At 42.1% G+C, this 24015-nt stretch overlaps 1 protein-coding gene across 3 annotated transcripts; it reads right to left on the bottom strand.

Annotated features, from left to right (window-relative positions):
* Positions 1-8: 8 nt before the first annotated feature.
* znf280d (zinc finger protein 280D) lies at positions 9-22693 on the bottom strand. Of its 3 annotated transcripts, none has more exons than XM_040011391.1 (18): positions 22548-22693; positions 19334-19458; positions 12751-12959; positions 12548-12647; positions 12205-12426; positions 11581-11655; positions 11375-11481; positions 11031-11218; positions 7628-7785; positions 7435-7535; positions 7198-7344; positions 6629-6763; positions 6312-6541; positions 4906-5046; positions 4723-4791; positions 4524-4639; positions 4408-4432; positions 9-1714 (listed from the first exon to the last, which is right to left on the bottom strand). In XM_040011391.1, the coding sequence occupies exons 2-18, from the start codon at positions 19449-19451 to the stop codon at positions 1336-1338; spliced, it is 2520 nt and encodes an 839-aa protein (XP_039867325.1). In that variant the 5' UTR covers positions 19452-19458; positions 22548-22693; the 3' UTR covers positions 9-1335. The 3 variants fall into 3 exon arrangements, with proteins under 3 accessions (XP_039867325.1, XP_039867326.1, XP_039867328.1); XM_040011392.1 differs by having other exon boundaries at positions 4408-4429; positions 22548-22692; XM_040011394.1 differs by lacking the exon at positions 4408-4432 and having other exon boundaries at positions 1557-1714.
* Between the last annotated feature and the right edge of the window lie 1322 nt (positions 22694-24015).

A 24015-nucleotide genomic window follows, 5' to 3' on the forward strand; every position in this document is an offset into this window, starting at 1 on the left:
ACTCAAACTGGCTTGTATTAAAGATTTATTTACATAACAAAGAAGAGGAACACTTGGATCTAAGCCAAGAATGTTGATCAGAGGAAAATGTGTTCTAAGGGGAACCATAGTTTTATAGGAATGTATTAAAAACAGGTTGGATGGGGGTACATTTATAGCGCCTTAATAGACATAGATGCATTTACAAACTTGCTGTACTGTACAAGTGAAAGATCTTTTTTTTGTTTTTTTGTTTTTTTAAACAAACCTTCTGACATTTCAAGCCAAGTAAAACAAACACACAGTATTGTAAAAAATATTTCCAGATCCCCCCCCCCCCAGTAATTGTAAATCAAAACCCATCTAGTACCTAATCCAAAGGTATTTATTTTATAAGATGGAACTGTCAACTCAGTTAACACAGTGAAATCTACCTAATTTTTCACTCAATGCTAAAATATTCAGGTTATGTTCACCTTTAAAACGCAAACCTTTCACAGAGCTGAGATCACTTTCCATGCGGGGAGGGAACCCCCCCCCCCCAAAAAAAAAACAACATTCCACGTATTTTCCTAATGGTTTAAATCAGATGTCTTAGTGTTGGTAAACTTACTTAAAACCAGCAGGTGATCAAGGTAAATATGTGCTACATCACTTTAACATTTTTACACTTGCTGCACAGCAACCTGACTCTATATAAAGGGAGCAGCTTTGAGGTTCATTACAAATAAAAAATGAAAGGAAATAAAAAGCACATACACAATAGTAGCAACCACACATTAAAAACCCAAAACACTTTGACTGCCTCTCACTTCCTTGATCCTCTTCCTCCTATCCTAATTAATACAAAACACCAGGAAAACCTATGGATGGGCCCAAGCTGCTTAAACATTCAGTAATTACAATATTTTTGCAGGCAAACTTTTAGGAGGACTACATGCAGAATTTAGGTATAAGTAATTTGAGCATTCTGTGCCGTGAAGTGGGATTTCTTTTTAAGGAAATCTGGTGGTCTTGACAAATTTATGTGTCAAGATTTTTTGACAATCACTGCCCTCTTTAGGCCGGCAGGGCGCCAGACACTTTGTGTGTTGGGAGGATCTTACAAAAGAATCAAAAATATTTAGTGGGAATACTCCTGATCAACTTTGCAGGGTAAATAAAACTTTACTGGATCTACTTTTTTTTATTTTTTTATTCACAAATATAAAGACGTTTTACATCTAGTTTCCATTTAACTGTCAGGAATCCGCAAAACAGCCAAAGCAACATCATAAATTTGATGTCTGTAAGAGAAACACTGGTGAGGTGTTTTCTGAATAACGGGAAGTCATTGTTTAGTTAGTCTGTACAGGTTTAATCTGACTGAGGCTGCTGGTCCACAGTCGCACTCTCTGCCGCAGACACAGAGTCGGGACACTGATCTTCCTCATCTCTGCTCTCTGAGATCTCGTCACAGAGGTCAGGTGTGCAGGAAGATGGTAAAGCGGGCAGCACCGACGTCTTTGAGTCACCTTCAGAGGAAGCCTGGATAACACTTGTTCCTGTGGAAATCTCCTTCTGATCTCCTGCTGGTAACGGCGACTCTAATTCTGGTTTGTCAACAGTGCCGATGGCTGCACCTCCAGATGAGACACATTCAGCTTGTTTCGGGTCCGTTTCCTTTGGTTTTTGAGCAGGTGAGGCTGTCAAGACGTACACTTGGACTTTGGCTGGCTGCCCCACGATGAGCTGCCTGTGTGAAGGGAAGAAGACGGCATTATAACGACGTACTTCAGATTGACGTTCAGCTAGCATGCATTTTCTACCAACAATTTAAAAAAATATGAACCTACTCATGAACAGTTATATATTAGGGGTGAAACGATACACAAAATTCACGGTTCGGTTCGATACAAAAAAAAAAAGTTCATGCCTTTTTAATTTGTCATTTATTAAAATTATAAATATATATTTTAACTCAAAAGTACAGTTTTTAAATTTAATGTTGCTGAAACAACAAAATAATAATAAAAATCTATCTGATCAAGAAATTACTCATCTTTGGAAAAGAGAGTTTATTACAGAGAAATGGGCTCTTTCCAAAATAAAAGCTGTACTATACGCTTCTTCTGGGGTTTATTCTCAGCAGCGTATTAAACATATCAGGTCCCCATAAGGAGAATCATGTGCTAACGGCTGTCTAAATGACTCGGGTAAAGTTTGTAGCATGCGTGCTTGCTGTTTTTGTCTGCTTCCACTTGTCTTTGCACTAGGATGATGTCGGAGTAAATGTGCAGTCATATTCGTTGTGTTCCCACTAGTGCTGTCAGCGTTAATTTCCTTAAAATGACAATAACGTCATAACGCGGCAAATCTCCGTTAACAAGTTACCGCGGATCGCCCCGTGCGTGGGGCTGGACGGAGTCAACACGTTAACAAGCTAACTGCGCTAACGCACTAGTTCCCACCAATTGAGCATTGCGTGGCACATCCGACACACTGTTTTACTTTTGTCCATGACGCGCTTACTATCAGGGTCATACTTCACATGAAAACCAAGATAGTTCCAAACGCCAGATCTGAATGAGGGTGGGGGAGGTTCAATTTGCCATGTTGCAACGAACTTAGCTTCTGTCTTGCTAGCTTGCGCTGCGCTCAGTAGTCGAACGCAGATCCACTGAGCGCTCAACACAGACAGCATCGTCAGAAGAAAAGTTGATAAAATAAATAAAATATTTTGTATTGTTCGATACATATGCGTACCGAACCGAAAGCACTGTATTGAACGGTTCAATGTCGATACAAGTATTGTTGCACCCCTATTATCTATAGATATGACACACTTATTAATAATAAATTTGCCTCTTAATGTTTTACTAAGTCATCTTAAAGGGGCACTCCTACGTCCACATGTTTATTAGTCACAAATCACAAGACAGAGCATGTTGGTTCGGTTTTAGGCCTTAATTTGCTACACTGTCCTCATCAGTGACTTGACCTACTGTAAGACCTGTCGGTCCCATGAAACAGCTGCTCTGGACTGAGCTGTAAATAAAGCTGCAATGTTTGCAGCTTTGTGCATTAGTGGAAGAAGTGTAAATTGCAGGATTTTATTTTTTTTTTTTTTAAATTGCTTCATCCACCAAGTTTTTTCAGGTTTGGGAAAAAAAAGACTAATGCTGTGAAAAGAGTCAGAGTCATGTATACAGTCCTCACAAACAGTAGTTTTTGGTTTTAACGAGTATCATGTGTCAAGTTTTGATTATTTGAAAATGACTTACACACACTTCCAAATAAGTAATTTATTAATTTTAAACTTCACATATTTTTTCTCATTTTTTCTATCTCACAAAAATCCAAAAAATCCAACGCATTTGTATCGTATATCTTTCTGCTAATTCTATTCTCAAAGATGCACCTGCAAACATTCACTATAGAGAGTGTGGATTGTGTGTGTAGACTCCATTTCACACACAATGTAACTTCGACACAAAACAGAAGCAAAAGACAGTAAATACAAAATGTATCAAATTAAGGTCCAGTGTAAATATTAAAATGTTAACTATAAAATTTAGCAGTCAAAAGACCTATTTTGAGGAAGTACTTTATGACAGGAAGAAACGTCTGAATGAACCAAGCTCAACCATCTGCTGCAACTAGTTGAGAGGGATATTACATAAGCTGCAATGTAACCAGTTATAACACTGTAAGGTTACTGAAGGTTATTGTCTCAAATAAAATGACCACATGCAGGCCAAATACTGCAGACACAATAAAACATGCTGATGGTGGCCAGTGGTATCCCTCTGCCTCCTAGCAGATTACTGCATCGTATTTGCAAGATTTTCAGAAAATCTGACCTCTGACCCCAACTATGAGTTTAAAGAGATTCAAACTTGTCTGAGAGTTTTAGTAACTACACCTATGGTATCAATTTGAAGATCCTACATCACTTTGTTCTGAAGTTATCACATTCACAAATCTGGATGAATTGATGTCGTTTATGATGGTAAAAAGTTCTAACAAACCTCTTTTTCCCTCACCTCTTTGATAACATCTACACACAGACAGATATTCAGCCCTGAATTATTCTCCACAGCAAGTCAGTTACTATTGTCTACGATTCATGTAATTGTGAGGTTATTTCAGTTTTGTATAAAGTATAACAGGACTGAATAACAGAATATAAGAGATTCTACCTTTGCAGACGCTGGAGTTAATCGAGGTGTATGATATACAGATATCTCAATCTCTGTTATGTCTCTATTTTGACTATATTTTAATCTGTTAAAGTCTGTTGCAAGTTGTTCAACTTCATGAAAGCAAACTATAAATTGAAAAGAGTGCCCCTTTAAGTATTTAGTGCATTTTCTTTAGGTCTTCAGTGTGTTTCAGAGATTCACTACAAATCACAACATGTAAATGTTGGGAGCGGTTTCTACTCACACGCGATCTTTGGCTTTCATATCTGCTGGGTTAAAAACAAGAAACAACTTTTTCAAGCAACTTGTGAAACTAAACACTGCCCATGACTCCAGCGGTAGTGAAAGACAAACACAAACCTTTCTCAGCTATGACTTTGCATACGTGATTCGGCCGATCGTTTAAATGTTTGGTCATCAGGTCGCCACGTGATGCATCGACGAGAAGGTCACAGTTGAGACAAACCAACGTGAACCTGAAAACAGAAGAAGAAATTTTATTACTATTTTAACTCAGATTTACTGCCAAGTGAAAGTATAACTTGAGAAGTACTCTTACTTTGAGGCCAATGAATTTTTCTTGTGATCCATTTTCAAAAATCTGTTCTTGGTGATGGTGCTGTGAAATCTGATTTTTTTTTTTTAAAAAAAGAAAAGAAAAGAAAGAAAGCTTTGTCATAAAAAAAAGTCAGCAGATGTTAAAAGTCACTCAAATATCAATGGAAATCAGGGTCTTGCTGACCTTATCATATGATTCCCGATAGAAACTTTGCAACTTGTGCGATATTTGCATGCGCCGCAACTGGAAACCATTGGGAAATGAGAGAAAAAGTCGTCCACGTGTGCGTTGCATTCGATGCATGTGTAAATCCCTCCGCTAGCACTGAAAACACAAAATGTAACACTTTAAGATACTGTTAATGATGATTTGAATTTCTCATTAGTATGATGCGTTAATTGTCTGCTGAGAGGTCTGTAGGTTTCTAATTGTACAGTCCGACTTGTTCTACCACTAAATCATCTTATGTCTGATCTGCTTAAAAGCCCAAATAATGTGACTGAAGCCAGCGAATCGCTGTTGATTACTGAGCCTAATTAGCCAAATATCACACACACATTAATTTTTTAAAAGACAAGAATCCTGCTATACTCCATGTTATTTTTACTCAGCCTAATGAAGAGTGTCCAGAAAATTAATTAGAAATACAGTCATTTATTTTGTGTACTGCGGGGCTTTAATAACCTCCATTAATTTGCTCCCACCCTGCCTTGGATACCCAAGAGGTGGGGCTCCATGTTAGTGGTTGTGGTGCAATTTTAACCACATGCAAAAGACCCATTGTGTCATTAAGATAAATGATCTGCACTTTAGTGAAGACTGCAGTGTAAACATTTAATTTATTTAAAGACTACAGTCATTTTAAAGGGTCTTGATATTTAACTTCTTAATAAATTTGCATCAGCTCAAATTGTATTAAGGGCTCAACGTTTGCGACTTCACAATAGTTTAAAAGAGTCCAAATGTATTTATTTACACCACCTACAGTGGAACGCAGGAACAAGTAATCCAACAAGAGACAACTACAACTAGAGCGATTGATGCTATAATGCCATGAAAATGTCAAAAACTGATTGGTTGGAAAAAGCTGTCTTTAACAAGAAAACGAATAGCAGTCCACAAGCAGAGGAGGAACAACAGCCAACATTAGCAGATGTTTTTTTTTTTTTACACATCTGACACCGCCCCCTGGTGACAACACACAGCTACAACAGGTAGACATGGGTCACATTAAATCCTGAAATAAGAAAGTCTGTGATGGTTTTGTCTGTGAAACGTTTTATAATAAGGACTGCTGAGATATTGATCAGGCTGTTGGCTGTGCGAAGCAGCGTAGCTGAAGCTGAAATGAGCCAAGAGTCCAGAGTGTGAACTAATCCAAGCAAATAAAGAGCGAAATCCAGAGGACCTGAATAGCTCGAGTTTCAGATCTGAAGAAATGGCTGAACCTTCGTGGCAGTTCTAATGTTATCATACCAAGTGAGGTTTTAAAAAAAGAACACTCTGAAATCTAAATTGATCTTCACTGATGTTTACATGCTGCACATCTTTAGAGTCGGCTCCTGAGTGCTGTGTGACAAGTTGCCAACCTGAGATTCCTGAGTGCCAGGTTGTGCTTGGACTGAGGGTTTTGCTTCTTGCTCTGAGGCATCTTTGCCTTTCCTGTTTCTGAGGTGGTTGGTTTAGACTTAGATACAGTAACATGAGGTTTTATTGGATGATTCACACTCAGACTTTCTGTACTGACGACAAAACCAGGTTGCTTAGGGGACACCGGCAGTGCAGGTGACTTTCCTGTGAGGGAAGCTCTAATGGTCACCTGCAGTGAGAACACAACACTGGATCAAATTTATATTTTTTTAACATTTAACATAATAGCACAGTTCTTATTATGACTGCCTCAGACCTTTGTACCAGGAGGAAGACCCTCCAGGGCTTTAGGCTTCCTAAAAGTCTTGTGGACATGAGTCCTGTGCTCCACTTTCTCCTTGTAGGTGAGAAAATTCAGTCTACATTTTCCACAGCGATGGATCTTTTTTTTCTGAAATGGGGGGGCAGAAACACAAAAAAATGTGATTAATAAGTGGTTCTATGGGAGGCTAATAGCTGATATGTTTCATTTGGATTCGCTGAAAGAGTGTAACAAGTACGAAACAGACTAATTTCACTTCTATTAATAGAGTGGCAATTAATTTTTTTGGGTTCTAATTCAACCAAATTTATTGCTTTGTAGGGCAAGAGAAGCAGGTTTTATTGTGGAAGCTTTTATGTATTACACTTGTGTGCTCGGCAGACACCTAAATCAATTCAAACTTGGAGGTAATGGCAGGAACCAAAAACAAGTCCAAGCCTGTAAATGTTTAAAATTTCCTGGAGAAAATCTGAATTCACTAAACTGTATTTTGCACTGCGGCAGTTAAAACTGACATCTGTTTCTGAAAGGCTTTCAAACTGAGCGTGAACTTAGCTTCATACCTGATGTTTCATGTAGTGCTGCATGTATATATGACTAGTTCTAAGAACTTTGAGACAGAAGGGACACAGCAGGTCTTTTGTGTTTTCGTGGACGCTCCTGAAATGTGTCTCCAAATCAGAGAAGAAGGAAGACCTGTAATTGCAAACCTGTGGAAGCAGTAAAACCACAAATTCAGTACTGGCCACCGATTCTCTGCACACATTAAAAGAAACTGTAACCCTAAGACGAGTGCAGACCTGGCACACGTAAGGCATTTCCCCAGGTTTGTGGTTTCCCTTCATGTGCTCCAGAAGCACCTGCTCTGATTCAAACGCCAGCTCACATATCTTGCAATTAGCTAAAAGGGAAAGAAATAGAATAAAATCAGATATGGAAAATAAATTTCTAACCAAAAAGCCAGAATGAGCTTCATGAATCATCGTGTTATACTTGAGGATTCAATTGGGCTGTGAGCACTCTCGATGTGGCACTGCAGCTGGAACGGGGTCATGTACTGTCGGTAGCAGTGGTGGCAGGTTGTGTGGCTTTCCCAGCTCTCGCTGTTCTGCTTTTCCAGCTCCAAGTGGTGTTTCATATGGTTCATGAACCTGCAGCGAAGAGTGGAAACACACAGAGCACGGAAATGTCAATCAACTCGTTAGCATGTGGCAGCCTTTGAACAATTAGCCAGCTTTTAACTGTTATCAAGAACAGACTGCTGATGTTTATTTGAACTGACGATTCAGGCCTCAGTAAAGACCTAGAGACCACTCAGAACAGGTTGCTAAGAAAAATCGGTGTTCCCAACTGGTTCGCAAATAGTTGGTCACAAAGATGTATACTTTTTAGTGATTGCTTTGGTTGCTAGCATCGCTTGCCCATAAAAGATGCTAGCTTGTCTGCAAACACTCTAATTATTTGCAGAGTGGAATTGAACCTGTGAAAAGCATGAAGCAGGCTAGAAAGAGCAATCGCCTTCATCGAAAAAGTTTTGAAACCTTTTGGTTTTAGCGTTGAGGCACAACTGTGCTCTGAAGGCAAACGGCCGTTTCTGGTTTTCGTCACGTTTTCATCTTTGTTACAGATCAGTGAGTAGTTGCTGAGTGTTTGCAGACACGACTTTTGTGCAAAGCACAGGTGACTGTGTTAATCTGCTCATTACCAAAGAAATCACAATGAGGCTTTCAGTGTAGCATCATATCATTACAACTGATATCCCCTAGCAACAGCCAGCAACCTCAAGCAACCACTCATCATCCAGTTGTTACCAAGTTACTGGAGGTTGCCAACTGGTCTCTAGCCCTGTGTGATTGAAACCTTAGAAAGTATGAAATGGATGCATTTACCCGTATTTATTCATTCTAGCCCAGAACACCTGCTGCTGGAATGCAAAATTAATCTTAATAATTGCTTTTCATACTTTGACTAATGTTTTCATATAATTTAAACTTTTTTTCCCCCCCATTCATGTCTTATTATATTTGTTGCACCTGTAATATTGAATCCTGAATCCTAAGAAACAAAAGGTGGAGTGAGTAAACTAAGAGTAACATTTTTTTTAATTAATTAAAAAAAAAGTTAATTTCAGGTTATAAACGAAAGGAAGTGTTTCTATAATTGTTCACAAATATACTTTATATGATGAACAGGTGTTCTGACTTTACAGTTCAGTTTTTGCTCATTATTAACCCTGTTTTAAATGTATTTAAATTGGTTAAATCTAACCCATAACAAAAATATATTTTCAAGATATTAGTGTTGGTACTACTGATTGAAAATTTTGGCAGGCCACTTATATATTTGTTGAATAGTTAAAGATCAGCTTAAACCTGTTGAGATCAGCTACAGTGCATGCTAATTGAACTTACTCCACATCTGTATACTGCTGGTTGTCTAAGCCCTACATTTTCAAAGCTGCTACATTAAAGAATTAATTTATAAGCCAGAAACTATTAGGTGAGCTATTACTTTACATTTAAGTGTATTTTCCACACAGCCCTTCCATTCATTCATCATAACAATGTTTGCATTTGGTCAGCACAAACAGCTCAAGGTTGAATAAATAAATACACAAGTGCGGACTTGAACAAATTTGATCACGATTTATCTTTAAAGAGAAAATAGGTGCACTAAAACAGCATCAACTTTAGCTTTGTGGGGGGAAAATTAAATATTCATGGCCTGTGTACATGCACCGGATCCAGGTCCCAAAGGTTTTTAAGATAAATGAAGCTCTCTGCTCGCGCTTCACTTTCTAAGCATGTATAATGGCTGCTATAATATCAGCAATTACACAAAGATTTTTGTTTTGCTTAATGATACAGTGCCCCACGGCTGCATTGAGCACCTCCTCAGCTACCTGCCACTGCTGCCCTGACGAGGCATGGCCCATTTTTCAGCCTGCACATTCTGCTACCTCAGCTCCCCTAATAGAAATTTTTATGTGGCTGAACTCTGACCTCCGCTGTGAGAGTGTGGTTGCAGTACAAATGTGTTCTCCCATTAAAAGCAGCTTACAGAAGCTTTTTTTGCCCCACTGTTCTGAAGCAAAGTTATTTAATCAAAGGAGCACTTCTTACGCCACCTAAACTAGCAGTCATTTTTCATCTCTACGCCCATGAGGGAAAATGGTCAGATACTGTCATCCATCTGAGACAAAAGCTGTAGTTAGGGCAGAGGCAGATAACCTCCCTCCCCATCCTCTCTTTTGTTTTATTGGCACTGGACACAAAGTCCTTGAAAACTCAGTTTGGTTTTTGAACATTATATGTGTAGACAAAACAAGCCAAACACTACAGCACTGTCTATAAACACCATAAATATTCACTAATACTTTATTCAAATCCATGTTAGAGTTGCAAAAGGCAGATGGTTTTGCCTTTACTCCCCTTCAAGAAGGGAATGTTGATTTCAAAATATAATTCCCACAAATTAACAATACCATTGGAGTTTAGATCAGTATCCGTACGCCTTCCTATTACTGAGCAAAACAGAATACTAAAGTTGAATAATTACTACTAGACCAACCTGCCTATTTATTACTGTAATACAATCAGATGTTCCCCAGCAGAAAGCGATTAGCCTGGTTATGAGGTGAGCAGCCACCTGTAAGCCGAGCTGCTCAGACTTCCTTAAAGCAGGAAGCCCAATTACTACTATAAAACAATAACATGACGACCCAATCTAATGGATATTTGGAGCAAATATATGCTGGTTAATTTCTATTTAGTGACAAGGAAACACACACAAAAACAAACCAATATTTGTAAATATATAGTACATTATATCCTCCTGAGACCCAGCCTATTCATTTTTTCCTCTATTTTGGACATTTGTTTTCTTTCTATATCTTTTGACTTGTTTGAGCTACCCTTACTAGGTGCCGATGTGCTCACAGAGGACATGCTGGCCTTTCCAATGACATCTCATATGTTTGGGTGGCTTCTTTGAGCTCGAAAGAGGCAGGAAATCATTAAATCAATTTCCTCAGTTCTCAGGAGGATATTATGCATATTAATATAGTGGCATATGTACCAATCAAGGAGTAAGGTCTGATTTAGACTTTTGGGGAATCTTTGTAGAGCTTTTCATGTAACTTGCGCAAGTGGCAGAAGTCATTGCTGACATTTATGGATGTGCACCATTCATTATGCTTTAATTACTGTGTATTTGCGTCCTGTTGTTTTACGTGTGGTGCCAGCCAATAGGAACCAATAAAATAATGTAAATAATTCAAACTTACAAAGGCAAAATGCTGAAATCAGCAAGAAGTCTGCACTCTTTGTGGGAAAAATGACAATTCATAAAGAAAAATTATGGCTATCTACTTAAGAATGAAAGCAAATTTTCCTACCTGATATTATTCTTGAGAACTTTTAAGCAGCTCTGGCACTTAAAGGTGGTGTTGGTCTTCTGTGCCTCCTTCTTTTGCACGTCTCCCTCAAAGTTACCGTAATAGAAATCTGCGACCAGCATGATGCGCTTGTTTGAGTTCGTGTTCAGGGCCGCTGGAGCTGTGCTTCCTCCGTTGGCACGGCAGTTCTGACATAAACGGATTAAACATATTAATTTTTCATGGAAACCAACACATGAATGATCGTTTGCTAAAACTGACGGGCTTTTAAAAACATTATTTTATATAATTATTTCATATAATCCCATTTGACAATAACATATTCTTACCAGGGTTTTACTCACCATCATGTGATATTTTAGAGCTTCCTCTGTGAGAATTTCTTCTTGACAATTGGGACACTTTCTCTTTACCATGCCATTTTCCACTCTGATGACTACTTTTTGTGGTGCTACAGAAAAGGAACTGAAGGTTAAACTTACAGCAATACAGCAGGAACTTGGATTAGAATCTTTTTGAGTTTTAAAAAATAAATGTCAATAAAACTTACACAAGTCAGGCTTTGATTTTTTTGCTACGTTGTCCATTTCCTGTGGTGCCAGTCCTCGTTTCAGTAAGCTCTGATCTGTACCAAAATGTAAAACAATTGATAATTGAGTCACTGCCAGCTGCCTGAGGCTAAAAACACAGTTTTTTTTGTCACAGTTCCACATTTTTATCCCTAGACTCTACAATAAACATACACAAGAGGTATACACAGCAAGAGGTTGTGAAGAGGTATATTGTTTTCTTTACTTTTGCATCTTTGTGGTCTTGCTACTTAATTTCACTGTGCAAGCAACTGTATACTGACAATAAAAGTTATATGTTCTAAGTTCTACAAGAGTAGCTTCGCATGATTCATAGATCAAAATAATCCAACAATTCCTGCGCTTTCTGAACCAATACATTTTAACCTCCTCCCCCCTTAAAGTTGACTTTTTTTCTATTTCACTGCTCTTCATTAAGGTGTGAGCTAGAGCTTTTGACTAATAAAGACTATTTGCACAAATACGGACCTCATTATCTGAAACTTTGGCTGTGTTTAATATGAGGAACCACCACTACAAAACATGTACACGTGGCAGAAAAAAAAAATCAGGAAAAGCAAAATAGCTAACTTTTAGAGCATTACCTCTGCTATTGGTGTCCTTTGCAGACATAGAAAAGGTCTGAAGAGGTTGTGAGGTGGATCTGTTTGGTTGAAGCTGACTAGGCTGTGTTGAGTATACAGCAGGACTCTGGACATTTGACAGTGTCACAACATTGTTGCTAATTTGTTGCACCTGTGGCCTGTGGACAGCGCCAGGTATGACTGTGGCTGGAGAGACCTGCTGAAAAATCTGCTGCTGACCAGCTGTAAGCAACAGGATACGCACTTGGCATTGCAAGACTCAAACTAAAGAAAATAAACAAACAAAATATAGTGCAATGAAGATTTACTCACAAAAAGATTACTATATTAAACTGAGATTTACCTGGAATGATTGTAATTGATGGTCTTGGGGGATACGCGGCCCCAAAAGAGGCAATAAAGTCACTGCTATTTGTTAACTGTGGAGAAGTGACAATAAAGCCCTGAAAAAAACAAACAAAAATCACCCTTATCAGCTTCTGTTCCTTCTGCCTGCTCTTATCATTTAGTTTTTTGGTATTTAGAAACACTTAAATGCAAAAATACCTGATTATTGACAATAACAGGCTGTGGAGTTACTGTTGTCAGACTGGTTGGTACAGTACTCTTTGTTTTCCCAGGTATATTCAATGGCAGCACTATTGGTGAGGGGACCACAGCAGGTTGAGGAGGGGGGCACTTTACTTCTTGTTTCGCTGCACTTTTCCTTTGAGGAGTCGGAGGGTTAGAAGGCTTTCCATCCTTCTGGTTATTCGCTGTGAGAACATTAAGGGGGGCAAAAATAGGCAATTCAACAACAACAACAACCAGAAACAAAGTCAAAGCATTGAAAACTTAGAATTTTAGCAGGCAATATGTGCAACTTGCTGGACAACAAGTAAAAACCCTAGAAAAAAAACTTCTGTAATGAGCTGCGATTTACTAAAAATAGCGAGTTACAGAAAATTAAATGTACACTATTTCTCCTCTGGATGCTGGGACAATATAGGGACATTTATACATCCGAACTGTGTTTGGTACAACTTGCAGTTCTCTTTCATAGCATTCGTTTCGTGTCTCACTATGGGAACGCCTCCTGCGTGACCTCATCAGAAGCTCAAATACCATTACGCCAGCCCTTACAGGCTGGCTAGGTGACGCCCATGTCAAGAGGGGCCAGTGCCTCCCTATATAATAGGCTGACATAGCGTCAGATGTCATTCAAAAACCTCTTCTCGCTTCTCACAGAAGCCTGTAGACAACTGTGCTATTGGGTGCTAAAGCTAAACTGTCCACAGATTCGAGTGAACAACTCGGTCACCGGGCGCTTTGTTCCCAGCTTTTCAGTTGTCCACTAGCATACAAGCAGTAGCAATACTGTTCTGTAGCTAGTGCTGGTGCCAAGTAGCAATACTTTCACCCAGGGAAGTAGCAATACTTTCCGAAAGCGAAGTAGCAACACTTTGCTAATAAAGGTACCCCTAGCTTCACCATCAGGTAGCAATACCCTTCGAGGCTAGCGGTTTTACACATTAGGTAGCAATACCTGTAGAAAAGTAGCAACACTTTTCAACCCACGTTAGCGAGGAATAGCAATATTCTCCGCACTCAGTGTCAGTCTCGCTAACGTGCGCAACCCTCTAGCTAACCATGGCTACGACGGCCAACGAAGTTGCAAAACTCTGTCCTTGCGGCAAGAAGATTTCTGCCTGGGATACACACCCCGTGTGTGCGGCATGCCTGGGCTTATCTCACGCTCAGGCTGCCCTGACACCTGCACACGACTGTATCCACTGCGCGGCTTTCCCACGCAAACTACTCCGCCGCAGGCTAGCTCGCCAGGCTAACCTGTCGGGTGGCGACCCTTTGCTGTGTGAGGCTGCTGCGGCGCAAGGAGAAACTGAGATGCCCGATGATTTGGCCGCAACGCCAGGGCCGAGCTGGGCAGAGGCAGACCCTCAGCCCATCGCGACCGCTTTCCCGTCGCTGGAGGCACACGGAGATCGTGTGTTTTTCCGCGATGCTGGAGTCACCTGGGGAGGAGATGCTAACGAGGACGGAGATGAGTCGGCTGACTCGGAGCTCCTGCTGTCTGACGACGGCGAGGAGGAAGATTCCACCTCCTTGGCTAGCATCAGCTGGGCTGCAAAGCCCTCGGCTACCGGCGAGGTTGAAAAAACCGACACCGCCGTCTCCCCTGGATCTCGACATGCAGGACATGTGCAAGCGCGCAGCCGCTAGGCTCAACATCCCGTGGCCCGCCATACAAACAGAGGTTGTCAAGTCTCGTTTTGACGGTAAGAAATTGCCGAAGGCGAAAAAGACGGGGAAGCATGTGTTGCCTGTTTTCCCTGAGCTACTCGATGAGATAGCGGTGACGTGGAAAGCAAAACCTTGCAGCGAGAAACACCCCATTGTGGGGAGCTCCCTGCTGGATTGTGAGGGGATGGAGTCTATCGGCCTCCGCCGGATGCCACAAGTGGAGCCGTTGGTGGCGAGCCATCTTCACCCGAAGACGTCTCTGTCCTCATCGGCCCCATCTCTCCCCTCCAAAACAGACCGCTTCCAGTCTAGCCTTACAGATAAGTGCTACAAGGCAGCGGCTCTGTCAGTAAGAGCCCACAACGCCTCTTCTATGCTAATGGCTTACCAAGCTGAGCTAGAAGAGGACATGACAGCTAACACAGATACCACAGTGTGGGAAGAAATCTGCGTTATAACTGACCACGTCCTCCGCCTCCACAAGGTAGCCATACAGGCTACTGGGAGAGCCATGGGCCTCATGGTTCTTCAGGAGCGAGCACGCTGGCTCGGGCTCACCAACCTGACGACTAAGGAAAAAGAGGAACTCCTCGACACCCCTGTCGTCCCTCACGGTCTCTTCGGTGCGGCTGTTACATCCATGCAGAAGAGATGTGAGGAGAAAAAGAGAGATGATGAGGCTCTGAAACTCTGCCTGCCGAGGAGGGCCCAGCACGCCACCCCAGCAGCGCCGCGCCAGTCATTCGCGCAGGCAGCGTCTCGCCCGGTCCCCGCTTTCAGGATTCCCAAAGTGCCTAAGACGCAAGCAGCCCCCCAGGCTGCCGGGGCCCCTAAGAATCCATGGACTCGGAAGCAGTCTCCCCAGGCCAGACCTCAAGCGGCCCCTCCTCCTCCCCCCGCTGCCGCGATCGTGAGGAGGAAGAAGCGGCCGGCCTGACAGCCTCTCCTCTAGGCGGGAGCGAACCCAGTTTCCCCCCTTCATGGGCCACCCTCCCGCCTCCCAGCTCCGTTCCAGAGCAAGTTCAACGGGACATGTTCCACACAGAGTGCTTGACTCGGGCCGGCGTTCCTGTCACCGGACCCGCCAGAGGGAAAGAGAGCCAAAGTTCGCAGTGTTGTTTCACGAGCACTTCTCTCATGCATTCTGTATTTAAAAAGCCCCGACACGCGCATCCAGGCAGTTTGCCGAGGGCGCTGTCGAGTGTTGCAAAACACATGAGAAAATCAAACATGCTGAAAAACGGAGCACCGTCTGCCATAACGCAGCCCGTGGAGACTCGCGTTTCCACGGCTGTGATGATGCAGATGAGCCCGTCACCTCGCTCGCCTGTGACAGAGGTGACGGGACGCCGAAATGGCGTATGTTTCGCGCTGCGACCACAAGGGGGCGCCAGAACGCCATATTCGGTGGAGTGGCCAGTGAGCCCTCTGTCTCTCCACATGAAGAGCTGGGCCACCTGCACTCAGTCAGCATGGGTGCTGAGGACATTGAAAAAGGGCTACGGGCTGCAATTCAGTGTCGCTCCACCACAATTCAAAGAAATTGTTTACTCTCGTGCTCCGGGCGAGTCTGCCAGTTTTCTCCTGGAGGAAATTTCCACCTTGAGAGACAAAGGAGCTATAAGAATTGTCCCTCCCGAGGAAATGCACAGCGGATTTTATTCAAGGTATTTCCTTGTGCCAAAGAAAGGGGGGAGGGGGATGAGAGCCATTCTGGATCTCCGTGCCCTGAACCGGCATTTGAGGACATACAAGTTCAGGATGTTGACGCACGCCTCGCTGCTACGGTTTGTACGAGCGGGCGACTGGTTCACATCAATCGACCTGAGCGATGCTTATTTCCACATCCCCATATATCCCCCACACCGAAAGTATCTGAGATTTGCTTTCCAGGGGATGGCATACGAGTTTGTAGTCCTGCCTTTTGGTCTCTCACTGAGCCCAAGGGTGTTTGTGAAATGCACCGAGGCAGCAGTGGCCCCGCTCAGGAAAAAGGGCATTCGGGTGGCCACGTACATTGACGATTGGCTGGTGGCAGCCCCAACCCGCCAGGGAGCGACTTGTCACACAAATGCTCTCATACAGGGGTCCCCCAAGTTACACACGCTGGCACACAGACTGATAGTCTGGAGCAGTGTCCACCTGCTGTCACTGAGAGCAACTCACGTGCCGGGGATCTTGAACTTTGGAGCGGAGCAGATCTTCTCTCCAGGGGCAACCCGCTGTATGGGGACTGGAAGCTTCACCCGGAGGTGGTGAAGCAGATCTGGCTGCGATTCGGTCTGGCGACCGTGGACATTTATGCATCCAGGGGGAATGCTCAGTGTCCCCTGTTTTACTCGCTGAACGATCAGAGAGCTCCACTCGGGGTGGATGCTCCAGCTCACGAGTGGCCGAGAACCCTCCTCTATGCTTTTCCCCCAGTGGCCCTCATTTCTCCAACTCTGGCCAGAGTGAGTGAGAGAAGTCACTATATGATTCTGATAGCCCCGCACTGGCCAGGGAAACACTGGCTGGCGGAGATTTTTCAGCAGCTGTGCAGCCCACCTTGGCTGTTACCACTACGCAGAGACCTCCTGTCTCAGGCACGGGGGGAAATATTCCACCCCCACCCAGAGAGGCTGGCTCTGTGGGCTTGGCCCGTGAGTGGTTTAACCTGAACACGGTGGGGCTCCCTCATAGTGTTATCGACACTATTCAGTGTTCTAGAGCATTGTCTACTCGGACGCTATATGAGCATAAGTGGCGTGTGTTTGAAAGCTGGTGCTTAGAATCACAGGCCATCCCTTTTCAGTGCTCTGTGGCTGTGATTCTGTCATTTCTTCAGGCCCTGATTGATAAGGGTAAAGCCTTCTCCACCATCAAGGTGTATTTGGCAGCAATTTCAGCCTGCCATATTGGTTTTGAGGGAAAGACTGTTGGCCAGCATCCCTTAATATGCCGTTTCATGAAGGGTGCACGGCGTAAATTGCCTACGTCTAGGCCGTTGGCTCCATCGTGGGACCTTCCCACAGTGTTGGCTGCGCTCTCCTGTTGCCCATTTGAACTCCTGGAACAGGTTGAGTTGAAATTTCTGTCCTTGAAGACGGCTCTTTTAATTGCTTTAGCTTCTGCTAAACGTGTGGGAGAGATACACGCTCTCTCAGTGCATCAGTCATGCATTCAGTTCTCCTCGGATAATACGAGGGTCTGTATGCGGCTCAACCCTGCCTTTGTCCCGAAGGTTGTCGGTGCATGTTCCCCTATAGAACTGCCGGCCTTTTGCCCACCGCCTTTCTCCTCAGAGGAGCAACAGCGGCTGCATACCTTGTGTCCAGTCCGTGCTCTGCGCATTTACATGGACCGAACCCAGAGTGTCAGACAAAGTGACCAGCTGTTCGTGTCCTGGGCTAAACCACATATGGGAAAGCCTGTGTCTAAACAGCGCCTCTCCCATTGGATAGTAGGAGCAATTGCCTTGGCCTATACTAGCAGGGGCCTTCAGCCCCCTGCTGGCTTACGTGCGCATTCCACTAGAGGTCTGGCGACCTCATGGGCTCTCTTTAGGGGAGTTTCTATTCAGGAGGTGTGTGCAGCTGCATGCTGGACCTCACCTCATACATTTGCTAGGTTTTACAGGTTAGATGTGACAGCACCTAACCTAGCACATTCAGTCCTCAGTGCAGGTTCTTCCCGGGTGGGGGCCTCTCCCCTGTGAAGTGCTGTTGGGGACAGTTGTCGTCTTAACAGGCATGTCTGGCAATCCGGGAGTCAGTATTTCTCCCATAGTGAGACACGAAACGAATGCTATGAAAGAGAACTTAAGGTTATGTATATAACCCCGGTTCTCTGAGTAGCATGAGTGAGTGTCTCACCAGACCGCCCTCCTTGCTATGGAAGCGAGGAAGAGGTGGGCTTGTTTTGAATGACATCTGACGCTATGTCAGCCTATTATATAGGGAGGCACTGGCCCCTCCTGACATGGGCGTCACCTAGCCAGCCTGTAAGGGCTGGCGTAATGGTATTTGAGCTTCTGATGAGGTCACGCAGGAGGCGTTCCCATAGTGAGACACTCACTCATGCTACTCAGAGAACCGGGGTTATATACATAACCTTAAGTTTGTGGGTTTCTCTGCCTACATTTTATAATGCACTATCCAATCAGTTCTGCAGTATGTGGGTGAATCTGAGCAGAGAGTATAACCCTGTACACAGTTCAACAATTTATCCTGCTACTTCAATCTGCAGTAACATCATCAACAAACCCCATCGACTCAGTTCTACTGGCAGTCATACGTGGCAGCCATAACATTACCACCATCATGTTTGACAGATGATGTGATATGCTTCAGATCACGAGTCAAAGAACTGCATCTATTCGTGACAGCTTTTTTTTTTCCATTGTAGGCTTTGTCAGTGACACATTTACTTCCTCATAACTTCACTAGATGGTGTACAGGGTTGTCACCGTCTCCTTCCAGAAAACACGACCCAATTATTTAAAAAAAAAACTATGAATCTTGTACTCATTTATGCCATCAGGCATACTATAGAGTAAACTAAAACAATCTAGCAGGACAAACAGCTCTACATGTCAGAGACAATATTTGATCTGGTGCCAGAAATTTCTTCGAAAGGACTTTTATCCTGTCTCCAAATGGTTAAAAGTGGACATTTAGTTATCCTATATTTACAAGTGCATATTAAGAACTGGGCGATACTGTGTGGATGTTCCCGAATATTTAACAAACTAATCTGGATCTGGGCACAGGGAAGCTCTCCAGGGAAATTTCAGCTTTGGTGGAGGAATCTAGTCTGTTTTTGTATTATCATACATTCATTGGTGCCATTAAAGTTTTAACAATAAAATAAGACGTTTTTATATTTCTAAAAATGTGGTGTAACATACAGAGCACTCCAACAAAGATGGGCTCATCGTCATCATCTTCTATCAAGTGAACTTCAGGAACTTGTTTCTGCCACGGCTCCAGCTCCTCCTCTACACACTCCATAAAAAGTTCAGACATTGTGGACCTACAACAGAAAAACATTAAAGTTACTGCTTCAGCAAACAACACGTATCTCCCATCAGCCACTTTGAGATGAAATAAGAAACACAGATATCACTGATGGTGGCCCACTTAGGTACAGATCCTTGGATGATCTAATTATTGAAAGAAAAAAACAAACAAAAATGGTGTTCCCAAAGTATTTCACGATAAACTGTCGAAACAGGCATTTGATCTTTATCTGTGATTACTTTTTCTGATTATGCCTATTAAAAAAGTAACGATAAGAATCGCTGCAGCAAATGCATGGAAAACGGGTTACTGGGAGAAATTCGATTCAGGTGTGCAATCTGAGCATCCGCTGCCTGAGTCTGCACCAAAATAACTGCAAAATCTGCATTTGGCATACAGCTGGTCAGCACTCGGTTCTACAAGAATAAACAAGCTGAGCATAAAATAAATGACCCCTGATGAGGGCTTTACTAGCTGGAGTGGGGCTGCTTTTAGTAGAACTGATAATCGATTACTCAACATGTTAAGTAGCTAGATTTCTTAAACTTAATAAGAAGAGACTTTGTGTATTCAAACTGATTTCCTTGAATTTAGATTATAAATTGATTATAAACTGGTGGTATACTCAGATGCTACCATTTGACATGGCATTTTGGGGTTATGCCACAGCGTTTTAAGGGTGATGCCACGACCTATCCCGGCTTTTTGAGACGGTGCCATGACATACCTCGTCCAAACAGCTGAGCTGCCACAGCTGTGTGGGTGTGTGTTTTTGTTTTTTTTAATAATGTCTTTACTGTAGCTTTTTTGAAATACTGGAATGTCACAATGTATAGTGGTTGTCTGGAAATGTTTTTAGGTTGGCCATGGTTTGGAATGAGTCAGAAAAGTCAGAATTCTGAGAAAAAAGTCAGAATTCTGACTTTTTTCTCAGAATTCAGGAAAAGAAGAAAAAAAAAAAAAAAAGATGTGCCCACTTTTTTTCCCCCCAGTGGCCCTAATCCTCTTCCGTAAGGACCTGATCAACAAACTAGCTCAATACTTCAATTTAACAGCAATCAAACAAAAAGCTAAGAAAACACCCAAATCACGAATCAAAGAAAATAACATAGTTCAGACAAATGACTTCATCTAGTTTGGTTTTAAACAATTCTGACTTATCCTCTCCAAATGCCTTGGCAGTGTGCGGCACCACCCCAAAATGCCACGGAATCATCTCCATATGCTACAGCATCACCCCAAACGGCCCAACAGATTGAGGTATTAGTCTAAGCAGCCATGGCATCACCCCTAAATGACATGGTAAGCCTCCACCATGGGTGCCACAGTTAGAGGCTGATGCCACAATTTGGTCCAGCCCTCAAACTGCATGGCATTTCATTGCATCTGAGGGTGCCACAATAAGGGGCCGATGCCATAATTTGAACCAGCCACTGGCGCATAAACACAGGTACCTAAATATTATACAGTATGTAATTAGTCATTTGACACTGGACGTGAAGAAAAGCAAACTTTGTAGCTTATCCATCCACCGCCGTTTATTTCTACAATAAATCTCCAGAAGTATTAAAATATGCAGATAAACTGTTAACTTAGTGAGTTAGTTAGTCTGATACAAGACTGGTTAAATTATACAGCTTTTTTTTTTTTTTTTTTTACATGGAAGCAATACCTGGGGTGCACGAGACCATACTTATTCCAAGGCTTTAATAACATTTTTCAGACTAAAAGTGAAATAATATAAAATATTTTATTCATTAAATTGTATTAATGTTTAAAAATAAAAGCTTTCTTCACAAGCCAATTAAAATGTAAAAGGGCCATTAAACTCTGAGCCACTGACCTGAGGGTTGTTAGGTCAGACACAGAATTATTATTAATATGAATTAACATCTGCAACATCATGTCTTTTTTCAGCTGCATTAAAACTTGCCTCCTATTAATTTTAGAAAGCCTTCTAAGAAGACAGAGTAAAGGTAAGACGTGAAATTTTTTTTTTAAATCTTTTTGATATTTATTATTTCTCATTAATAATACAAAAGTATTTCTTATTCGATTACTTGATTAATTGATGGAATAATCGATATACTACTCCATTCTGAAAGTAATCAATAGCTGCAGCCCTAATGGCATCACTTTCACTTCATGGCGCACAATGTTTGGCCAGTTTGTTTAGATTTTTATTTATTTATTTTTGCTTTGAATACATGACTTTAAAAAAACAACAAAAAAAAAAACAAATTTTTAAACATGCTTCAGGTTATTTTCAATCTGGAAAAATCTCATTAGTGGGTACCATCACCGGTTTTCTACCCTACAGTACAAACCCCTGATTATTTACAGTGATTATTGGTGAACAGGATTTAAACTGGGTCTCAATGCTTTGGTTTTTTGTGTTGTGGAGACCCTAAAAGGAGCTTTTATAAACTGAAGGTTTTACAAAGCTGTGTAATTGACGTTAAGGCGGTGACAACACTGCCTGCTGGTGTAGCTGTGCTCAGTTTCTATTGTATAATAGTCATACTAATGCCTCGCGTTTTAATGCATTACTTATTTGGGCCTGAACGCTTTTATAGCGACAAACAACTAACTGAAATTGCATGCACAAATGCACAAAGGTCTTTAATTTTAAGCTAGCTCACCTCAGTGCACATTTCATAAACACATGAAAACAGGTAGAGTAAATTAAGACATTATTGTGTGCTACATTCAACAACAGAACAGCTAACGTCATGTTAGCCTAGCTCCTTCATAGCGAGCAGCGCTGTTTGACGTTAATGTCTCTTTTCACTAGCGGCAGAGCTAATGCTAAGGTCCAGTTTTCTAGTGCTGCTCCTGCTCTTCGGCCGCTGCAGTCTGCCACAATATTAGAGCATTAAATGCAAAATCAGATTTTAGAGCTGCGGCACAGTGTACTGTCAGATCATTGTATCATTACTTTGCAAGAGTGACCGGTCATCGAGCAAAGCCTCATAACATTAGCCAGAATCGGTTAGCATGCACACATTTTCTGGGACAAAGCCTGCACCGGTAGGACGTGTGCTTAAACACAACTCTTTCACTGCCAGCTCGCAGTTTAGGGGAAAAGCTGTGTCTACATACCAGTTTCGGCACAGTCCTTGAGCTGAGGACGGCGGATTTCAGAAAGAGTGGGTGCACATCACACACACCAAGGGATGTATCGCTGCCCAAAGGCGGCGGAAAAGCTCGGTGTGTGCGGACCAATACCCGGTGCTCCTCGCTGGGAACTTCCTTTCAGTGATGTACTGCTTCCTGGTCTCGCCATCAGTTCTCTGCACCTGCAAAGGAATAACCAGCTCAGCAAGACACATTTGCACACATTAAATAAACATTTGTTTAGGTCTGCATTTTTATTCAGTCATTACTTTTAGATATATTTCTAAGTAATCAAGGGATGTGTAGATAATTAAAATAAAACAACATATACTTTGTCTCAAAGTTAAGAAATTCCTATGCAACATGACAAGACAAATATCTTAATGAGGTAAAAACTAAAGTAAAAAATATACACAGTAAATGATGTCAGATGACATTAAAAGATCCTTAAATCTTCGTGCTATGAGGTCAACAAGGTGCAGGAAACATTCCTCAGTGATTGTGGTCCATATTGGCGTGTTATCCTCCTGGAAGCAGCCGTCAAAAAATCGGTACATGGACATGGTCAGCAACTATACTCAAGCAGGCTGTGGGGTTAAGCAATGCTCAGCTGTAGCTAAGTTTCCCAATGTGTGGTAAGAAAACATCCCTCACATGGTTACACCACCATCAACAGCCTGAACCACTGATCAAGGCAATATGGATTCATACTATTTACACCATCTGAATATCGCAGTGGAAATGGAGTCTCATCGGACCAGGCACCATTTTTCTAATCTTCTATTGTGCAGTTTTGGTGAGCCCATGTGAACTGTCTCAGTTAACTGTTCTTACCTGGTAGGAGTGGCACTCGGTGTGGTCTTCTGCTGCCGTGACCCATCTGCTTCAAGGTTTGACATGTTGTGCATTTAAAAATGCTATTCTACATACTTTAGTTGTCAGTTTATTGACTTTGCAGCTCATGGTACAGCTGCTGTGATGGGAAGGAGAGGAACAGTCACACTCGTATTTTCTCTAATTTATATGTTCAAAAGTTTACATACAAGCTTAAATATATACACAAACTCCCTTAAATCTGTTAATAAGTGGTGCTGAAGGTTCTACAATGTCTTTTATCTTGGCAAGGCCGAGACCTATTAACTTCTTGTTAGTGGCATTAGAAATAAGTGCATACAAACTTCTAATGACATCTGTAAGTGTATTTAAGTGCAGGTTAATAACAAGCTGTCTTTAAAGCTGTTTTGTAATGGAAAAGTAGTTATTCATCAAAATAATTCACAGAAACAAACAAGATTACCCGTTATTACCTGAAGAAACATTTTTTGACAAGCCCTGAATTACCTCTGAGTAATTAATGGTACATAGACTGCACCACACCTGCCATCTGCTCCTGCAGCTCTCACTGCAGTTGTTTCAGATCGTTAGATTAAAAACAGATCTGCTGATAGAATCA

Source organism: Simochromis diagramma, unplaced genomic scaffold (genome assembly GCF_900408965.1).
Source record: "Simochromis diagramma unplaced genomic scaffold, fSimDia1.1 OVJJ01000603.1, whole genome shotgun sequence".
NCBI lineage: Eukaryota > Metazoa > Chordata > Actinopteri > Cichliformes > Cichlidae > Simochromis > Simochromis diagramma.

Coding starts and splice junctions, on each gene's coding strand:
- znf280d (XM_040011391.1), bottom strand. CDS start 19,451: ATGTCTGAACTTTTTATGGAGTGTGTAGAGGAGGAGCTGGAGCCGTGG. Junction 7,536..7,627: donor CAGCCCAATTGAATCCTCAA/GTATAACACGAT, acceptor TTTCCCTTTTAG/CTAATTGCAAGATATGTGAG. Junction 4,792..4,905: donor ATCGGGAATCATATGATAAG/GTCAGCAAGACC, acceptor AAAAAAAATCAG/ATTTCACAGCACCATCACCA.